The sequence below is a fragment of the Myodes glareolus genome, chromosome 6 (genome assembly GCF_982192425.1).
Source record: "Myodes glareolus chromosome 6, mMyoGla1.1, whole genome shotgun sequence".
Taxonomy (NCBI): domain Eukaryota; kingdom Metazoa; phylum Chordata; class Mammalia; order Rodentia; family Cricetidae; genus Myodes; species Myodes glareolus.
In genome coordinates this window covers 27,520,809-27,541,099 of record NC_142031.1, presented here as the reverse complement: position 1 = coordinate 27,541,099, position 20,291 = coordinate 27,520,809, and the positions used below count along the sequence as shown (strand labels likewise).

General features: G+C 49.5%; 1 protein-coding gene across 6 annotated transcripts in view; it reads left to right on the top strand.

Annotated features, from left to right (window-relative positions):
* The window catches only part of Sfxn5 (sideroflexin 5), a 122,676-nt gene that overhangs the window by 68,901 nt on the left and 33,484 nt on the right, over positions 1 to 20,291 (top strand). For 5 of the 6 annotated variants that reach the window (XM_048416367.3, XM_048416370.3, XM_048416366.3 and 2 more), the window contains one exon: positions 7,130 to 7,220. In XM_048416367.3, coding sequence (XP_048272324.3) covers positions 7,130 to 7,220 — 91 coding nt within the window. The remainder of the gene's footprint in view (positions 1 to 7,129; positions 7,221 to 20,291) is intronic. The other variant, XM_085690554.2, reaches the window with a different exon arrangement.

The window sequence follows — 20,291 nt, the reverse complement described above, 5'->3', positions numbered from 1 at the left end:
CCCAAACGAAACCTCATGCTGGGCCCCGAACTGTTGGGGTGAGAGGCTTCTCTGGGGCCCTCCTAAATAGATTTGGCAATGTCTGGGCGCTTGCTCTAGAATAAAAAAGAAATCCCGTCTTAAGTTATTTTTGAAACCTAACAGTTTGCCGTCTTTTAACAAAGGAAGCCTCTCTCGTCTTTGTGTTTTTGTTCTGAAGTTTGTGTGGAATGCTTCTGGGCTGGCCCTTGCATTCTCAGTGAAGGAAGAGAGCAGGTTGGACCCTGACTCCTTCTGCAAAATCTGCAAGGTCCAGACTTTGCAGGAGCCAGGGCTGCGGTTATGGCTTTCGAGATGCTAGGAGGGTGAGTGGAGAGCATAGGGCAGTTAGAAACCTGGTGGCGCTGACTCTGAGTACCTAACTCAGTCCCAGGGATGGCACATGGGACAGATGGAGAAAGCCAGCAGACAGCAGGGCTGGGTGTCCTGGAGAGAGGGCACAGTAGGTTCAGAAAGATGGGAACGGATTCTGGACACCGTCAGAAGCGTGTCTGCCGTGTAGAGAATAAGGGTGAAGGGGACAAGAGTGTGAGAGCAGCGCTCTTCACTAGGGCTGTGAGTGCCGTACGAGGAGTCCAAGGCTGGGCGTTGCAGGTTCTTGGGCAGAAGTAGGAGGTGGCCGATGCAACTCACTGACCACTGGTTCCTGGCTAGGAGGAAGGTTCAGCGCTGATCTGTGTGATTTGTCAGGAGCTGGTTGTGGGAGCCTAATGACAAGAGACACATCTGTGTCCTGTACCTGACTCTTTTATCTTCAGCTAAACCTTAGCTACACTGACCTCTCCTTAAGGAACAATGCAGGCTTCCTTCCCCCAAGTAGTCCTTCCTTGTTGGGTGCAGCGTTTGTCTGCAGGGAGAGGCCCAGGGAGCCTTCCAGTTCTCATTGCTTACTGGCAACCCCACGTGCCCTTGTTAGTAAACAGCCATGCAAGTAGTAACAATGGCTGATGCTTCCAGAGTGCTGGTACTATGCTAGCTCAACCCCATTTTACAGAGAGGGAAACTGAGCGCAAGCTGAAGTCAAGGGCAGAGCCTCTGCTCCCCACCCCAGGGCTACTTACATCCTCTCCTGTTAACATAAAGGACCTTTTGTCCTGTTCCCACTGGGGCCCCTTGGTAGGCTGGTCCCCCCCACAGGCATCCTGGGAGCAGTCGAGACTAGAGGTGGTTCTTTAGGTCTACCACCAACCTGCTTGCTTGGTTTATAGACCTCTATCTTCTGCCCAACATTAAGTCAATGGTATGATCCAGGTCATACCCTGCCTCTTGAAAGACAAGGGCATAGCCAGGCCTTTCTGTTCTCCTCAGAGTTCCCAGGGTAGTTGGGATGTACCCATGAATCCTGGTCCAGTCTTTTGCATGCTACTTTTCCTTCAAGTGACTTCTGGGTTGGAGGGGCCATGGCATAGACCCAGCAGCCGTGAAGTGTTCCAGAAGCCTGCAGATGGTGGTGCTGGCAGTGGCGAGTCAAACAGGAGAAGCAGCCCTGCATCTATTCTTGGGAGGACAAGGGTCTGACGTAGTTCCTCACAGCCAGCACACTAGTACCTATCAGACAGAGTTCAGGCCTTAGGCATGAGCACTGTCCCTAGCAGATAAGCCCCTCCCCTGCAGCTGCAGCCCAGGACGGGAACTACGACTGTTGACTGACTATCCCATTCTCCTTTGCTTCTCTGCCCCTGAGCTCATTGCCAAGCAACCGGCTGGCTGAGGCTGGAAGACATTTGACCTTCATGAAGGGTCACCAGTCAGTCCACTTGGTAGCCAGGTTAAGTTCACAAAGCTGTGCCCTCTGGTGGGTATTTCTGGTACTTCAGCGATTTCCTGACCCCTTGCTTTCTGGGACCCACACAAACCCAGGACCATTTGGGCATATGATTGCCCAATCTCCTCAGAGAGGTCTGAGGTCTGATTTCATGCATCCCTCCTGTCGCATGCCTCCTCCTCCCTTGTTCTTCAGGATCACTCAGACCCCACTGACAGGCGCAGTAGAGTTTGCAGAGCCTTGTAGACAACACGGGATTACATGATTTCACCTCTACAGAGCGGCGCCCTCCTCCATCTGCCCTCCTCCCTCACCACTTAGCTTCCTCCTTCTCACCCCCAGGGTTCAATCAGATGCACTTTTATTTCTGAAGCTTTGGTGACCTTCAGGGCCTCCTCCCCAAGCTGAGTGAGCATCTTGCCACGGACCACGGCAAGCTCAGTGTCTGCAAAGGCAGATGCAGTAGCTGCACGGCAGATGCAGTGGCTGCAAAGGCAGGTCTGCTTTGGGACTTCCCCCTTTTACCTTCATGCTTTGGACATCATTCACTTCGATGTATTTTAGAAGCATCACTAAGTCCACACTCATTTTACCACATGCTGGGAACTCAGTGAGCGGGTAAGAGATGGCAAGCCCTGGGCCCTGGTACTCAGTGTCTGTTGGGAGAGATGGGTTTTTATTCAAGTCCACAGATACAAAATATTGCAGTGTTCTTTCAGTTATCAGATGCATGTATTATTTTGATTCAGAGATGTGTAAAAGGCAAACACATATGTACTGGAGACTAAGCTACATGGAAGAAAGTTCTGGCCTTGGGCCTGGGGTTGGGGGGTGTGGGGGGGATAGCTCAGTTGGTGAAAATGCTTGCCTTGCAAGCTTGACAACTGAAGCATCTGAGTGTGGGGCTGGGGAGGTGGTTCACTGGTTAAGAGCACTTGGTGTTCTTGTAGAAGACCAGAATTTAATCCTCACACTAGGGTAATTTACGACTTCCTGTAACTTCAACTCCAGGGGATCCCATGCCCCCTCTGGCTTCCACAGGCACGCACATATAAGTATACACATGCACGCACACACACACACACGCATGCACACACACATACAAATATATATGAACACATGTGTGCATGAGTACACGTGAACAAAAGGCACATGCGCACACATGCACACGAGCATACATGAACACCAGCACCCCACATACAGTTCCAGTTCCAGGCTCTTTCAGAAACTGTTAGTTGAGCACCCTGAGCAGAGAGGAGGCCTGGCAGGAACAGTGCTCAGAGGCCCTGGTGGGGGCGGGGAGGACTGGTCCACAAGAGGAGCCTCCAAATCTGTAGAGTGAGGTCATTCGGGGCTCTGCGGCTCCGTGGATGCCATGAGACCCAGTGAAGGCTGTGAAGCAGGTTGGTGTCCGTTTTCTTTCTTAATTGTGTGTCAGCTTTCAGTTCTTCCAACAGGTGGGTTCTGGGGCTTGAACTTGGGTCATCAGGCTTAGCAGCGAGTGTCTTTACCCACTAAGCCTTCTCACTGGCCTCAGTACTCACTCTCAGAAGACCCCTTCTGTGGCTTCTGTAAAAAGCCACTGGGGGGAATGGAGGTGGAAGTGGCTTAGGTGACGGTAGGAAGAAGTTCCAAGGTGAGGGGGCAGAGGCAGGCAGAGCTCTGTGAGCTGGACTCGAGTCTGTTACACAATTATAGACCAGCCACGGCTGCAGAGTGGGATCATGTCTCAAAACATAAATGTATACATAAAAATGAAATGAAATTAAAAATGTTAAATGCAGGGGCTGGAGAGATAGCTCAGGGGTTAAGAGCATTGCCTGCTCTTCCAAAGGTCCTGAGTTCAATTCCCAGCAACCACATGGTGGCTCACAACCATCTGTAATGAGGTCTAGTGCCCTCTTCTGGCCTTCAGGCACACATAGAATATTGTATACATAATAAATAAATAAATAAATAAATAAATAAATAAATAAAATGTTAAATGCAATTCTTTTTTAAAATGGTGGAGTGGGGAGCTAGCAGGCTTCTTTGACTAGAGCTCAGTTGTTAGAGGACTTGCCAAACATGTTTGAAGATCTGGGTTCAGTCTCCAGCATTAAATAAACCAAGGACACACCTGTACCTGACACTGAGGAGGTAGAGGCTGGAGGATCAGGAGTTCAAAGTCATCCTCAGCAAATTTGAGGCCATCTTGGACTACATGAAAGCATGTATCAAAAAATAACAATAAAGTATAAAAACAAAACTAGCAAGCCCCACTTGGCTGGGGTGAAACAAGAAACACACATCTATCTGAAGGTAGACCAACATCCCCACACCCACAGAGGAACCAGGGGACTACAAAGTGGAGAGAGGGTCCTTGCCGAGTTGGGGGTTCACTGGGAGGCAGTATGACTGCCTCGCCTACCCACTGGCAGTGAGTGTGGAGTCTGCGCCAAAGACACGGAGGCAAACGGCCACTTGCTCTCACCTCCTCGACACCCAGCCATACTGCCCCCAGAACCTTGGACAGGGACAGACAGTCTGGGAAGGGTCCCAGGGAGGGCTGCAGTTTGGGGGTTGAAGCCCGTCTGTTCTTGTTTCTCGGGGTCCTTTGGCCTGGAACATTTGGTGGAGCCCATTAAAATTAAAAAGCCAAGTGGCTGGAGGCTCGGAATGCCAGCTCATTTTCCCTGGCATGGTGGGTCCTGTTTAAGGGAACCAGCTGGCATTAATGGCACACAACTCATCACGAACAGCAGCTAGCGATCAGAAGAATCGGAGCTAATAATCGGGTTCAGAAGAGATAATGAGATATGGAACAGCCATTGCCGAGGGTCCCCCAGGGTCTGTTTTAACAGCCTCCAAATAAACTACAAAACAGAAATTAACCAAACAGGGGCTCCATTTGGGCAGAGGGGGAAAACAAACAAGGTAGAGATTTGCAGGCGATTTCCTAGTGCGGCCATGCCCATGCTCAGGACCCGTGGGACAGCGGCCACTGCCTGAAGGAGGCACGGGTCCTTGTGTGACCACTCACCTCCAAGGGGACTGTGAGGTCAGAGCTGCTGGTGGGAAGCCTAAAGGGACTAGCTTCCTACGGCTTCAGCGAGACTCTGCCCGTCCTTCTTGCCTACCCCCGGTTCCCACTTGGCATGGGGCAAACCAACTAGATCACCCCTTCAAGACAGTGACAGTCCTAGCCAGGGGGGAGAGTGGCCAGCCAAGGAGGGGTCAGTCTCAGGTTGGCACCGCAAGTTTCCGCGTTGGCTACAAACAATTGTCTCTAGTCTCTGTCTCCCCCCCACCCCCGCTACACTTCAGCTCTGCCTACTCCCAGAAGGCTGCCAGTCATGAGAAAGCTTGGGCCTCCTTGTTCCCTTCCCCCATGACTCCTGCTTCCCATTCCCACAATGCTTCATCGTCTTTCTGAGTATGTGTGCAGGGCTTTGCCACCTTCCAGGACAGGGATACATTAAAGGCCCCACCTCCCATTCACACAACACCTGGACCCCAATGCCTCATGGGCCTTTGTCAGGGATTCTGTGTTCCACACATGCTCCATGGTTTGGGGTATCAGGCCGTTGCTTCTTGAGAGAAGGCTATGTTAGTTGCTTCTCGTTCTGTGATCAAACACCCGTAAGGATGCCCTAAGGGAGGGAGGATTTGCGGTTGAGCTCTCAGTTTAAGGATACCGTCTGTCATGGCAGGAAAGGCATGGTGACACAGAGGTGGCGTGTCATACTGTACCCACAGTAGGAGGAAAAGCAGGGTGAATGTCGATGTCCAGCCTGCTTTCTCCTTATGCAGTCCAGGACCCTGGTCCACATTTAGGGTGGCTCTTCCTACCTCAGTGGACCCAATCTAGAAACTCCCTTACAAACATACCCAGATGGTTATTTCCTAGGTGATTTTAGATTCTGTCAAGTTAATGGTGTTAACTATCACAGAGGTCAGTTGGAAAGTGGGGGTGAAGCTTTGGAATCAGCAGGCCCTGAGTTCAAATCCTAGCTTTACCTGCCACGACATGACTGTGTGTCCTTGGCAAAGTCACCAGTCCTTTCCGGGCCTGCCTCTTCTTGGTGAAAATATTTTGTTCAGACATTGTACGTGATAGCGGCGGGGTAGCTCTGTGGTAGAGCACTTGCCCAGCAGCCAGGCATCCTGGGTTCATCCCCCAGCACTGTGAAAATAAAAAACCTTTTGCAAGTAAGCGTGCTGACAATACATAGGATATACACTCAGCACCCAGAGCACCCTGGGCGGAAGTGGCTGGCTGCCTAAGGGATGGTTATCTGGCACACCCTTGTCCCATGTCCCTGCACTGGACTCCGGGCCCAGCTGTTCCTGTCCTCCTGCAGGCTTTCGACCTCCTGGAGACTTCCTAAAGCCCTAGCAAACAAAAACCCTGAGTCCAGAGCCAGGCTAAGAGCACAGGGCAGCCTGCTAATCCACCAGGAGTCCAGAGCTGAATACAGGCCGGATCTTGCTATGCCCCTCACTGCCTCCTCTTCCCAAGATGGACCATCATGGCAGGGCTGTCTGGGCATCAGTCTAGGGTACCAAGACTTCTGAGTCACATCTGCTGTCTTCCCATGCCTGCTGCCTATCTAGTTTCTTCTCTGATGGCCTCACTCACCTTCCTGTCCCCCAGAGAAGGTGCCATTCACTTGTGGGAGCTCTCTATCCAGGTGTTTGCTTGTACCTAATCCTCAACCACTAGCTCATTGAGCGTGTGCTCAGGGCTACTAGACACAGCATTTAGTGCTGAGCGCACATAGAAAAGGCCTGTGGTCCTTGCCTCTCACGGGTCCAGGGTCAGGGACCACACTGATGAGCCGAGGACTAAGTGCTTGGAGGAAGGTACCAGGAAAACAGGACCCATGGTCTGCCTGCCTGGGAAAGGAGCCATTGTCCCATGACTGCACTTACTGAGTTCTCTTGTGTGCCAAGCTCATTCCTTTTATGTACGATCTTATCCTGAACCCTGAACGTGGTAGAAATAACTGTGCTTTTTCTACCACCAGGCAGTGAAGTAGAGAAAGGATAATGAGTCACCTGCATAAGGTCCCACTGCTAGTAAGTGACAGAGGTGGTAGACTTCAGAGCTGGTCCTGAGGGAGCAGGTGTGGCCTGAGGTGGGTGGGTTACCCCAGATCTAGGGCCCGGGTCAGCAAAGGCTAGAGGCTAGAAGGCCCAGTTGGCCTCAGAAGGGCTGCACCTGGGTGTGGGGTTGAGGGAAATTGGAGGGAATTCCCTCCTGCCGTCCCTCCAGGTCTGTTCCTCCATCCCATGAGCCCTTGCAGCATCCTGCATCTTTTTCTGTGTTCTTTCCTTTCCAAGGTGGGCCTTAATGTGCTGGTTCAGAAAGCCAACAAGTTCACCCCAGCCACTCGCCTGCTTGTGCAGAGATTCGTGCCCTTCCCTGCAGTAGGTAAGATCTGCACACAGGGGTGTGTGTGTGTGCGTGTGTGTGTGTGTGTTTGCGCGCGCGCGTGTGTGTTCCATGCCACATTGTGATGTTACGCAATGTGGTGCTTCTGAGCAGGGTAAATATAAGTAGTCATAAAAGGCGTACTGATCAGCTAACCTTGGGAGTGCACATTTGTAATACCAGTACATGACAGGTGGAGACAGAGAACGAGAAGTCTAAGATCATCCTTAGCTGTATAGTGAGCTTGAGGCAGCCTGGGCCACAGGTAACAACCTGAGTCCAGTTCCTAAGACCCATATGGTAGAAGGAGAGAACTGATCCTGGAAAGTGGTCCTCTGCTGTTCACACATACTCCCCCGCATAAAGAAATTTAAAGGCACATCTATTACTAAATCACAATAAAATTTTTTCATAACTTGTTTTATTATCTTTATAAATCCTTTGAATTTTGTTTTATACTATAGAAATATTAATCTGAGAGGAATGTTTAGTCTGCGCCCATCTGTCAGAGGGGCCGCTGGCTGCAGGGGAGCTCACTTTCTGCTGGAGCCTTAGGATATTGAAAAGCTTGGCCTGGCTCTCAGGAAGCAGCAGCCAGTTTCTGGAAAGGAGACCACTGTGCAAAGTTTTGTGGGGTTTTTTGTTTGTTTTTTTGTCTTTTTGTTTTGTTTTTTAAAGAAATAGCTGTTAATGCAACACAAAGCAGGTCAGCATTTGTTGTTCAGAGAATACACGAGTCCAAGTTACCTGCTCAGAATCTTTGTCGGAGAACCAAAGTGGGAACATGCCCAGCCCAGGCCTGAAGGTTCCACATCCTTCTGATGTCAGTGCTCTCTCTGAAGAGCTGAGTCCTCCACCCCCATGTTGCTCACTCTAAAGAGCTGAGGCCTCCATCCCCACGGAGCTGAGTCCTCCACCCTATGGTGCTCATTCTGAAGAGCTGAGTCCTCCACCTCCCACAGTGCTCACTCTAAAGAGCTGAGTCCTCCACCTCACACAATGCTCACTCTGAAAGCTGAGTCCTCTACCCCAGCAGTGCTCACTCTAAAGAGCTCAGTCCTCCACCCCCCACAGTGCTCACTCTGAAGGTCTGAGTCCTCCACCCCCCACAGTGCTCACTCTGAAGGTCTGAGTCCTCCACCCCCCACAGTGCTCACTCTGAAGGTCTGAGTCCTCCACACCCCCACAGTGCTCACTCTGAAGAGCTGAGTCCTCTACCCCACAGCCCCCCTCCCATAGCCCTGATCTGACCTTCCCCTCAGGCCTCAGCTTCCTGTATGTACTATGTAGGCTTGGTACTCTCCATCTCTGACCCAGAACTGCCCGTGAGGCCACAGACCAAACTCCATTGACAGGAACTTGCTGTGGAGTACCTACAGAATGGGGTGATCTCACCCACTCCATGCCCAGCAGCTAATAAACTCCCAGAACCAACCACCCAGTGGAGCCTAGCCAACCCAGATAATTGCTATAGCAACTCCACACTTGTAATGAACTCTTAGCTATTTCTGCCGTGGGCCATTAATGGAATAGCTCTTTAAAGCTGACTTTGTCATGGGATCTAATTGAGCAAAGAACGTAGCTACTCAGTGGCTGGGCTTTCAGCCGCCAGGGCTGGAGGGTCCGAGGCAGACTAGACTGGCTCAGAGGTCCCACCAAGTTGTAATTGGGACTTGGGGTGGGGGTGGGGGTAAGCTTCAGATAAGAACTTTGCCAGTGGCTTGTTCCAGCCCCGTCCAGCATCCATTGTGCTGTGTGACCTTGAGCTGATCTTAACCTCTCTGGGACTCAGGAGGAGAAAAGCCTTTCCTCCTCTGGAGACACTCTGCCCTGCTCCTCTTAGCCTTAGCCTGATTCCCCTCCGGTCTTCATGGGACAGCCTTCAGCCCTCCCACCCAAGTACAGCCTCTGCCACACAGCTTGAGGCCCTAATACATAGCCAGTTGTATACATCCGGCTTTGCAACTTGCTAGTTCTCACTCCCAGGACTTTGGGAGAAGCAGGCCCATCTGCAAAGAGGATTCTGTTCGTCTCTCTGGTGAGTGATTGCCACAATGTAATATAAGGTCAAAGCCATCATCTGCTGCCTGCACTTGGTCTCTCTCTACCATGTCCCTCCGTGCCCTGGCCAGGACTTGGCTCTTGCTTTCTGCAGCAGGCTGGCTGGTCGCCGCCAGCCTCAGAGCCTGCCTCACCGTGTAAAAGGCCGCTTTCCCTTTAGGGCACCAGCATGGCGAGACGACTCTCTCTGTCATAGGAAGGAACCATGCCTCTCTTCCTAGGCAAACAAGGAAACTGGAACTGCTGTGTCCCCACTTCTCTGGCTTGCTCCTCCAGATGCTAGCTGAAAACAAAGTCTAGGCATCTAGGGGCCTCTGCACTATCCAGATCCCTGGTTACTAACCTACCCCACCCCAGCTTGGAATGCTTCATCCCTTTGTTTAAGTCTTCTGCTCTATCCTGGGGCCACCTCAACAACGTCGCAGGCCTGCACTAGGTTTGCAGAGCCCAGAACTCCCAGGGACCACCAAGTCCTCCCACCTTGAGCCCTTCAGTGTGTCTCATTCAGTGCTGGGAGGGACCGAAGGCAGAGCTTACCACCCCATTTTACAAAAGAATATACAAATTCCAGATCGGATCTACACCTTGCACCCAGAGCTGAGGACTCCCAACCCCGATCCAGGGCCACTCAATCTTGTGGTGAACGTGCCTTTGGAGTGGAGAAACTTAGATGTGGGGGGGGGGGGCGGGTGACCTGGGCTATGCTGTGTCTTGCAGTGAGCATTCCATCTCCAAGACTGCCCCTGACTTTTCATCTAGGATTGTGTGAGCACTTGTGTGCACGTAAGTGCCAAGTGCACAGGAAGCAAGCTCCGGATGCTCCCTGCAGCCATTGCTCTCTCTCTCAGGGAGGTTTTCTGCACCCACAATCCCCTGCTCTGGTCTAGAACAGCAGTCACGTGGGAGATCTTGGTTTCTATTTATACATAGAGACGGTAGGAAAGAAGGTGAGCCTGGGAGCATGTGTACTGGCATCAGAATCGATTGGGGACTGGTAATTAATTTGTTTAGACCTTAATTAATTCTCCAGTTCTTTCTTATTTGTGGACTGTCACGCTTAATTGTGTTCAGGAGCTCAGGCTTGGAGCAGGCCCTCCGTTAATTGATGTGTGGCTGCTGGGAGGTGGAAGTTAATGGTTTGGGAACTGGGCAAACAGTGCCATTAAAGGCCAATAGAGGAGATACTGGAAAAGTGCATACCCCTGGGTCCAGTTGCTGGTCTCCTGGGCTGAGCCGTTCTGCAGGGGCAGGTCCCCTCGATAGCCTTTCTGCGCAAGGAGGGAGTGCAAGGCGTGGGTCTCCAGATAAGACAACTGAGAAAACGGGCAGGCCTGCGGTCAGGGGTGAATGGAATGGGGCCTCTAGAGACGCCCCAGTAGTCACCTGTCTCAGTGTATCTGGTAAGAGCAGGTGCCCCGGTTCCATGTCCATCTGACTGTACTAAGGAGAAGGAAACAGCAGCAAAGGCTCTTGGGTAATGAAGACCTTATCTGAATTCTGTGCACCTCTGAGCTCAAGCCTCTGGATTAGTTACTGTTCTTGTGCTGTAACAAAAACACCCTAGGGGCAGTGTTTGCTATGGCCCAGTTTGTTGGTTTGACAGTATAGTCCGTCATGGCAGGACATCACGATGGCGGGAGCTGGAGTCCCTTTGTTAGTGCAGTGAGCAGTGGAGGGCAGTGAGCAGAAAAGGGCTCGCTTGCTCCTTTTCATCCAGTCCGGAACCAAGCCCTCAAAATGGTGCTGCCCATATTCACGGTGAGTTTTCCCACCGCAGTTAGTTAACCTAGAGTAGACACTCCCACATGGACAGATTAGTCTCCTAGGTGATCCTAGATTCTATCAAGTTGAGAATCCGTATGAACCATCCCAGCCGTTCATAGGATAATAATCTTTCTTAGACCAGAAAGTCCATCCTTAGTTAGGAAGTCTAGATCCTTCCAAGGGGTACCATTCATGAGTTGTCAAAAAGTGTTTCACTGGGGGGCTGGAGAGATGGCTCAGAGGTTAAAAGCATTGTTTGCTTTTCCAAAGGTTCTGAGTTCAATTCCCAGCAACCACATGATGGCTCACAACCATCTGTAATGGACTCTGTAATGGGGCCCTCTTCTGGCCTGCAGGTGTGCACACAGACAGAATATTATATACATAAAAAATAAATAAATATTTAAAAAAAAGAAAAGAAAAAAGAAAAAAATGTTTCACTGCCATTAAAAAAGTTTTTTTTTCTATGCTCCCTGGGGAGCTGTTGCTCAGGACTTCTAGAAAGTCTGGGGCTGGAGAGTGTTTCCTGATTCTTCATATGATATGGGATTCCTCTCTGTATGCTGTGAATATCATTGGTTCATAAAGGAACTGCTTTGGGCCTATAGCAGAGCTTTAGGGGAACAGAGCTAGGTGGGGAAAGCTAAGCTGAATGCTGGGAGAGAGGAAGTGGAGTCAGAGAGAAGCCATGGAGCTGCCAGAGACAGACGTGCTGAAAATTTGCTGGTAGGCCTCGATCTCATGGTGATGCACAGATTAATGGAGATGGGTTAAATTAATATGTAGGAGTTAGCCAATAAGAAACTAGAGCTAATGGGCCAAGCAGTGATTTAAATAATACAGTTTCTGTGATTATTTCAGTTCTGGGCGGCCGGGAAGAACAAGCAGCCTCCTCCAACATTCATACCCAGTGAGCCTTAGATCTCCCTTGTGCCCTTCCCACGCCCCAGACCACAGAGGTCTCCATGGCATTGACTCTCCCTTTGCTTTACTCCAGGAGTTGGTGGACCAGTGCTCCGTGAGCTTCAGACCCCCCATCAAAACATTGCTTCCCATTACGCCCCCTGTGAGCTGGAAAGCAGTAGGGGCATACCTGTGGCAGCTGTGTCCCCCACGGGGGTCAGTGGTACTTCATGAGGCACTCGTGTCCCCTTGAGAGTCCTCTGGTGTCCTGCAGAGCCTGCTTGGGCCTGTTATGTGCTTGCTCCTGGACCCACTGCTGCTGTGACTGCTGTCTTCCCCTCTACCTCCTGCTGAGCTTCAGGCACATGGCTCTGTTGGCCCAGATGCTCACTCTTCCCCATACTCAGCCCTCCACTTGGCTGCCAACTACTCTGTGCCTGTCCAGGACAGGCTGCCTAAGTTCAAGTTTGCTTCTCTCGTCAGACTGTGTGGGTGTCTCAGGTACTGTTCCTCAGGCCCCTCAGCCCAGCATATAGCCAGGGTGTAAGTAGTTACTTTCTCTTACTGTGGCCAAATCTCTGCCTAGAACAAACTTAAGTGTTGCATGGAGGACGCTTGTTGGTTCCCAGCTGCTCAGTCCTGAAATAATCACACAGAAACTTTATTATTTAAAACACTGCTTGGCCCATTAGCTCTAGTTTCTTATTAGCTAACACTTATATCTTAATTTAACCCGTTTCTAGTAATCTGTGTATTGCCACATGGCTGTGACTTACTGGTTAAAGTTCCGGCGTCTGTCTTTGGTGGAGCTACATGACTTCTCCCTCGCTCCGCCTCCTTTCTCCCAGCATTCAGTTTAGTCCCCCCCACCCCCACACCAATGCCTACATCTATTCCCTGCTCAGGCTCAAGACAGTTTATTTATTCACAGAATACAGAGAGGAATCCCACATCACTTAAGGGAGAAAGGAATTCTTTTGGCTTTACAGTTTAAGAAAGAATACACCAGAGGAATTTCAAGCAGCAGCACCCAGGTTTCTCTCTCGAGGATCCCCAAACCCACTCTGCTGCATGAGCAAACTAGGCCTGGGCGTTTATAAGATGAGGTGACAGCAGAGGAGCCCAGTGCTCCTCCCCCCACTTGAGTGATGAGAATACTTTTGCATGGAAGAAATAGATTAGAGACCCCCTAGGGAACCCGTGCCCTGTGCATAGTGTCCCTGGGGCTCCCCCAGCAGCCTTGGATGGCCCTGACCCACCTGTCTCTGTCATGTCTAAAGGAGCTCTTCTATCCTGTCCTCATGCCTTAAGGCCGGAAAATTCCCTCCCACAGAATAGCAGAGTTGGGTATTGTGTATTGTGGGGGTTTTGTTTGTTTTATTTTATTATGAAATTAAAAGTCTGCAAAATTTAAAAAAAGAAAGAATTCACCATGGTGGTGAAGTCATAGCAGCAAGAGCCTAGGATGGCTGGTGACATTGAGCCTACAGTCAGGAAGGAGAGAGAGAGAGAGACAGAGAGAGAAAGGGGAATGTTAGTGCTCAACTTGATACACCCCCCCATTTTCATGTGTGTGATATGCATGTGTGTGTGTGCATGTTTTTGCACATGTGGGCATGCATGTGTACATGTGTACGTGGAGACCTGATGCTGGGGATCGTCCTTGTTCCCTCTCACCTTATCCAACAAAGCCACATCACTCAGTCAGATTCAAAACTTGTTGGTGTGACTAACCTTGCTAGATCACCTCTCTGGGGATCCCCTTTGGAGGCTAGAATGACAGGTGGATCACTCCCCTCCTAAGAATTTACATGGGTTCCTGGGAATCCAAACTCCTGTCCTCACCTACTTGCATAGCAAGCACTTAAACTGCTGAGCCACCTCCCCCACCCTGTTTTCTCTTTTTCATTTAGCCCAAAACTGCAGCCCATGGTTTGATGCTGCCCATGTTTAGGGTGAATCCTCCCTCCTTAATTGAACCTCTCTGGAAGCACCCTCAAAGACACATCCAGCAGTTGTTTCCATGGTGATCCTAATTCCAATCAGGTTGACAGTGAAGATTAGCATGACAGAGTTTCATGCAGGTTTGTTAATGCCCAAACAAAGTGCTTTGGCCGAAGGTTCAGGTCCAGTCTAGCCTGAACATTCAGCAGCTTGCTTTCACTCCAGCTACAGGGGATCTGACACTTCTAGCCTCTGCGGGCACCCACACTCATGTGCACAAACCTGCACACAGACATACACACACCTAGCATTATGAAATATTAATTTGGAGGCAGCATTGGTTGGATAGTCAAAATGGTACAAAAGAAAATGTTCTTGGGACACGTGCTCTAACAATTCATGGAGGCCAGTGCTGGGACTCAATGCTGGGGTGCTCATCTAGCATGCCTAGGATTTGATTACACTCCACAAGGTGTGTGCATGTGTGCGTGTGTATGTGCATGTCTCTGTGTGTGAACGTACGTCTGTGTGTATGTGTGTTTAGAGGCCTCAGATCATCTAGAGCTAGAGTTATAGGAACACAGCCACAGAGCCAATGAAACATTGTTTCCGGACAGTCTTCCTGTACTTCCTAGATTTTAGGAATTTAGTGTTTTATTTAGGCTGTGCATGTTTCATTTGAGGGGGATCGCTCACTAGCTTCTCCATCAGAGGAATGTGTGGCTGAGTGACATGGAGTCTGAACACCTACAGAAGGACCCTTAAGTCACAACTTCCAGGAAGGATGACTAAGGACCCAGAACTGGGGCTGCCTCAGAACTGGCATGGACTCCCAGCATGCCTTGGGCTTCCAAAGAACTTGACCAGGGGGTCCAAATGGAAAGAAGTCTTTAGTTCTGTGTCCCAAGCTCAATCTACAGTCTTGTCCTCTTGAGTTAATTTACTGACTGCCTGGACAGAGGAGGCCTGTGGCTCACATTCAAGGGACAGGATATAGAAGGGCTATGAATGCATGGGACAAAGGCATAATATCTGAAAAGAGCTGTAAGGGGCTGATATTAAGCATACTGTTAAAAACTGGAGGGGAGGGGAGCTGGAGAAATGGCTCAGTGGTTAAGAGCACTGACTGCTCTTCCAGAGGACCGAGGTTCAATTCCCAGCACCCACATGGCAGCTCACAACTGTCTGAAAATCCAGTTCCAGGGTACCTGACACCTTCACACCAATGCACATACAATAAAAGATAAATAAATCATAAAAATTAAAAAAAAAACTAAAGGGGAGACCTGGCATGGTGGCACACTCCTTTAATCCCAACACTTGGGAGGCAAAGACAGATGGATCCCTGTGACTCTGAGGCCAGCCTGGTCTACATAGTGAGTTCTAGGACAGCCAGAGCTACATAGTGAGACCCTATCTCAAAAAACAAAATTTAAGAAAAAAATAGAAAATTGCAGGGGCTAGGAACATGGCCAAGGACCTGACATTTAATACCCAAGACCCATGTAAAAATTCTAGGCATGGCAGCAAGTACCTGTAATCCTAGTACTGGGAAGGCAGAGACAGGAGGCTGTCTGGGCAGCCTAGCCTAATTGGTGAGTTCCAGGACAATTGGTGAGTTCTTGTCTCTAAGGAGGTGGGTGGAGTTTCCAAGGGTGACACCTGAGGTCATCCTCTGGCCTCCTCAAGCACACATACACATGCACCTGCACACACATGAACGCACATTATGTATTTACACAAATGTCAAGGTGCCACGTGACTTGACTGAGGGACTTGGGGGCGAAATCCTGGAGGTCAGAGGGGTTTCATGGGCTCCTTTCAGAGCAAGCCCATTCTGTGGTATGTGGCTCACACTAGTTTCCATTGTGCCACTGAAGACAGGACATTCAGAATAAAAGACTTGGTTTCCAGAGTAGCCCTGACACGCGGGAGCCCGGCAAGAGTGGCTGGGCGTCCTTGGAATGACCGGAGTGACCCTGAGTTCTAGGAATGTGTCTAGTTAGTAGCCTGACCTAGAAAGCTCTAAGGGTCACCACTTTCTGGCAGCTTGCCTAGGTGCTGACATCCTGTAGGTGCTCCATAAATATTACTAAACAAATAGCTATCTTAATCAAGAAATCTCTGGAAGGCGGAGAGATCCAGAGGCAGAGGAGGTAGAGAAGCTCAGGAGAAGGGCAAGGAGGAGAGGAGAAGTTGGGGCAGCTGGAGGGGAGGAGAGGATGGGGCAGTCGGAGGGCAGGAGAGGGTGCCTTGGAGCCTCGAGGAGTTTAGGGTTTAAACTTCATCTCATCACCTGGGGAGCCACTGCCGTCTCCAGCTAAGGAACTGTTGGGCTAAGGAAGCCTTTAGGAGGTGTCAGTGCTCCCCTTCCTGCCCCCTTATATTTAGAAGAGGGGTGTCTTAGCAGGAGTCTTGTTCACTGTGTGTGTGCATATGGAAGCCAAAGGACAAGCGTTGATGTGGTTGCTCAGGTACCTTCCGCCTCTCTCTCTCCTTTTTCTGTGTTGTCTCTCCCTGGCCTAGGACTCCCTAAAGAGGACTAGGCTTGCTGTCCAGCCAGCTCCGGGGATCCCCTGTCTCTCCAGCACTGGGATTACAAGTGCACACTGTCACACTGTGCATCCTTTTCCATGCACAGTGATTGGGAAACTAGGGATTGGATTTAGGGCCTTGCGTCGCGCAGCAAGGACAATTATCAAACTGTCTCCCCAGCTACCTTAGCGGGAATCTTCTGGACAGAGATTACAGGCTTCCGAGCTAGCTATACCTAGAATGTACAAGCTAATTTTTTTTTCCAGTTTAGAAATTTCCAGTCCTGAGTTGCTGACACTTCAGTATGGGCTGTGAAACTCTCCCCAATTCTCAAGCTATTTAAAAGAAAATCTGGGCCATTTAGAGCTGCCTCTCAGATGCACTATTGAGCCATGCTGTGAAATTAAGCAAATATTAAGGTCAATGCGGTTGTGTGGTGAGCTCACAAACCGCAAAGTGCTCCTCCAAAGACAGAGGCGCTGAGTTTGAGCAGGCTGAGCGAGTATGCGAGTCTGTCAATGTGCGCATGCGTGTGCCTGACCGTGCCTGTCCCTGGGGCTTGGCCTGAGAACCTGGCTACAGTAGTTGTTGCCTCTGAAGAGGGGATGAGGCTAAGAGCCAGGGGTGAGAGGCGACTAACTGCTGTTTGATTATTCTCCTTTCTGTGTGGTTTGAACTGTCTACCACGCTGTGATGGTTAATATCGTTGCCCATCTAACAGGACCTAGAGTCACAAATGACTCCGGGCATTGGGAGGGATTATCCCGGTTAGGTTGCCTGAGGTGGGAAAATCCACCCTGTGTATGAGCAGCACAGTGCCAGGGCTGGACAGAATGAGCAGAGGACTTAGCGGTGCTCTGAATATAAAGCGACCGGCCGCTGCTTGCTCCTGCCGTGCCGTAACTGCCATGATGGACTGTATTCCCTGCAACTATAGACGAATGTACAGCGTGTGGGCTCCATTCCCCCATGAAGTGATGGAGAGGGGAGGAGGGCGGGGAGCAAGTTTGCCTGACTTTCCTTGAAGCTGAGGGGGTGGAGTTTGGAAGAACTTCAGCCATCTCTATTTGGAGCTAAGAATGGTAGCTACTTTCTGTTGCTACCACAGTTCTTGGTTTGTTTATAGGAAAAAGGTGGTTTTTGCTGATAATATAGAATTATTGCATAAAGTAAATCCTGTTTCCAGACACAAGTTTGTCTGTACCCTTCCAAAGTCAAGTAAATGCCTAAAAGTTTACAGTCAAACTAGGTGGGGTGATGTCTGCTTATCTCCCCAGGAGTAAGAAGGTGGAGGCAGGAGAATCAGAGGTTCAGGGGCATCCTTGGCTACAGAGCAAGTCAGCCTGAGCTACATGAGACTATCAAAAAAAAAAACAGTAAAAGTGTATGAATGTCATTATTTATTGTATCCATTTAAATAATCAAGTTCACTGGGATCAAATAAACACTATCCCCACAGTAGATTTTGGTCCCCCCCCCTTTTTTTTTGAGAGGACTCTCACAGTCCATGCTGGCCTTGAACTCACTATTGAAATGGGAAAGACCTAGAACTTTCTGTTACTTTTGACTCCAAAGTGCTTGAATTATAGGAATATACAGCTACACCTGGCAAATTTTGAAAATCTTTCCATGAAAATCATAAAATTCTAACTTGTCCCCCCCCCCTTCTTTTTTTGAGTCAGAATTTCTCTGTAGTTCTGAAGCCTGTTCTGGGACTTGTTCTGTAGACCAGGCTGGCTTCAAACTCATAGAGATCCGCCTGCCTTTGCCTCCTGATTGCTGGGATTAAAGACATGCACCACCACCACCGCCCGGCACCCCTTTTCAATAAGATCTAGCCACAGTGATTCTTTCCATGACAGTTTTTTCCTTTTTTTTCAGTTTTGAAATACTGTAACTAGGCACCGTAGTGCACACCTGTAATCCTAGCTCGTCAAAGCCAGGAGGATCATGAGTATGAGGCCAGCCTAGGCTACAGTTCAAATTCTAGGACATCCTAGGTTATATAGCAAGACTCTGTCTTCAAATACTAAAGTAAGTGAATTAGTGAATAATAAATTATGAAATATTTCAAATGCAAAGAAAATCAATTGAGGTAACAGAAAATGTTAGATACACTTAAAACCCCAGTGTCCTTCACCTTCTTGGTGGGGACCTCTCCAAAGCAACTGCTGACCCACCACCAGTGGGCCCTGCTCATTCCGATTTCTAGATCTCAGGATAGGCATATGCTCCAGAAATGACTGCTTCTGCTGTTTACGAATTGTGCACGCACATGTGCACCATGCACAGATTTGGGTTGTGTGTGTGCTGTCCAGGAGCTTAGGGGTTTTTCTGTCCCTGCCTCCTCAGCACAGACAGCCACATATGACTATTTTTTAAAACATGGATTCTGGGGATCAAACTCAGACCCTCATGCTTCCGCAGCAGACATGTTACTGACTGAATCAACCCCAGTCCTGTTCATGCGTTTTAAAAGTTTGATGCGAACTGTGTCGCAGTATGTTTGTATGTGTTCCTTTCTATTGCTGCGATAAAGCATCGTGACCAAGACAGCTCACAGGAGCAAGTGTGTGATGGCTTCAGAGAGTTAGTCCACGATGGCAGCAAAGGCATGGCAGCAGGACAGCTGGGACTCACATCCCACGCAGCGTGCAAGGAACAGAGAACGCTGGGAATGGCTGTGTCTTTTTAAAATGTGTTTTGTTTTGTTTTTTTTTTTTGTTTGTTTTTTTTTTTTAGTTTCACTTATTATTTTATATGCATTGGTATTTCGCCTGCATGTATGTTGGTGTGAGGGTATCAGATCTTGGAGTTACAGGCAGTTGTGAGCTGCCGTGTGGGTGCCGGGAATTAAACCTGGGTCCTCTGAAAGGCTAGCCAGTGCTCTTAACCACTGAACCATCTCTCCAGCTCCTTAAAATGTGTTTTTTAAACTCCAAAGTCCACCCCTGTGACACACCTCCTCTAACACAGCCCCTCTTCCTAATCCTTCCTGAACAGCTGTAACTGGGAACCAAGCACTCAATTGTGTGAGCCTACGAGGGCCATTCTTATTCACACCACCACACTTTAGTGTGTTAGTCCCCTGCTCTGTCTTGCTCTCTCTCTCTCTCTCTCTCTCTCTCTCTCTCTCTCTGTGTGTGTGTGTGTGTGTGTGTGTGTGTGTGTGTGTGTGTGGCTGTGCACACGTGTTCAGAGGTTAGTAGATAGCTTCTAGGAATTGGTTTCCTTCTTTCACTATGTGGGTCCCAGGAACTGAACTCGGGTGGTCTGACTTGGTAATGAGTGTCTTTACCCTCCGAGCCATGATGCCACCCTTATAATCATCTTCCAGAAGCTTGCTTTGGAGATTTTTTGTGTGTGTGTTACTACACACACCTCCATTTCCGCTGCCCTTTGGGGTCTACAGTGACTGTCCACAGCTGGTAATATGGGACTGTTTCCTTTTTCTTTGTATAGCTATGCACACACTACTCCCATGAGCACACATTCATGTGACAGGAATGGACTTTTTCTGGACTTGACTTTGAAAACTCTCATCTGTACATCTGTCCAGGGAGCTGAAATCAGGCACAGATCTGAGACCTGCCTCTGACTGTGTCTCAGTAGCCCGGCAGTGCCGAGAATCCAGGAGCCTGCATCTAGAAGTGGAGGGAGTGTTTCTGATTCAGGCTCTTGCCAGACAGAAGTTTTTCAGATCCATGAGGTCTGGATTTCTGTTCCCCAGGCCTGTGTCCTCTTGAGCATCTCTCAACATTCAGTATTAGCAACTTTCAAATGTTGTGTGGAGTGGAAATGGTCTCTTTTCATATGCACGTTCATGCAAGCTTCAGTTTTGTAATATTTACTTTATATTTTTTA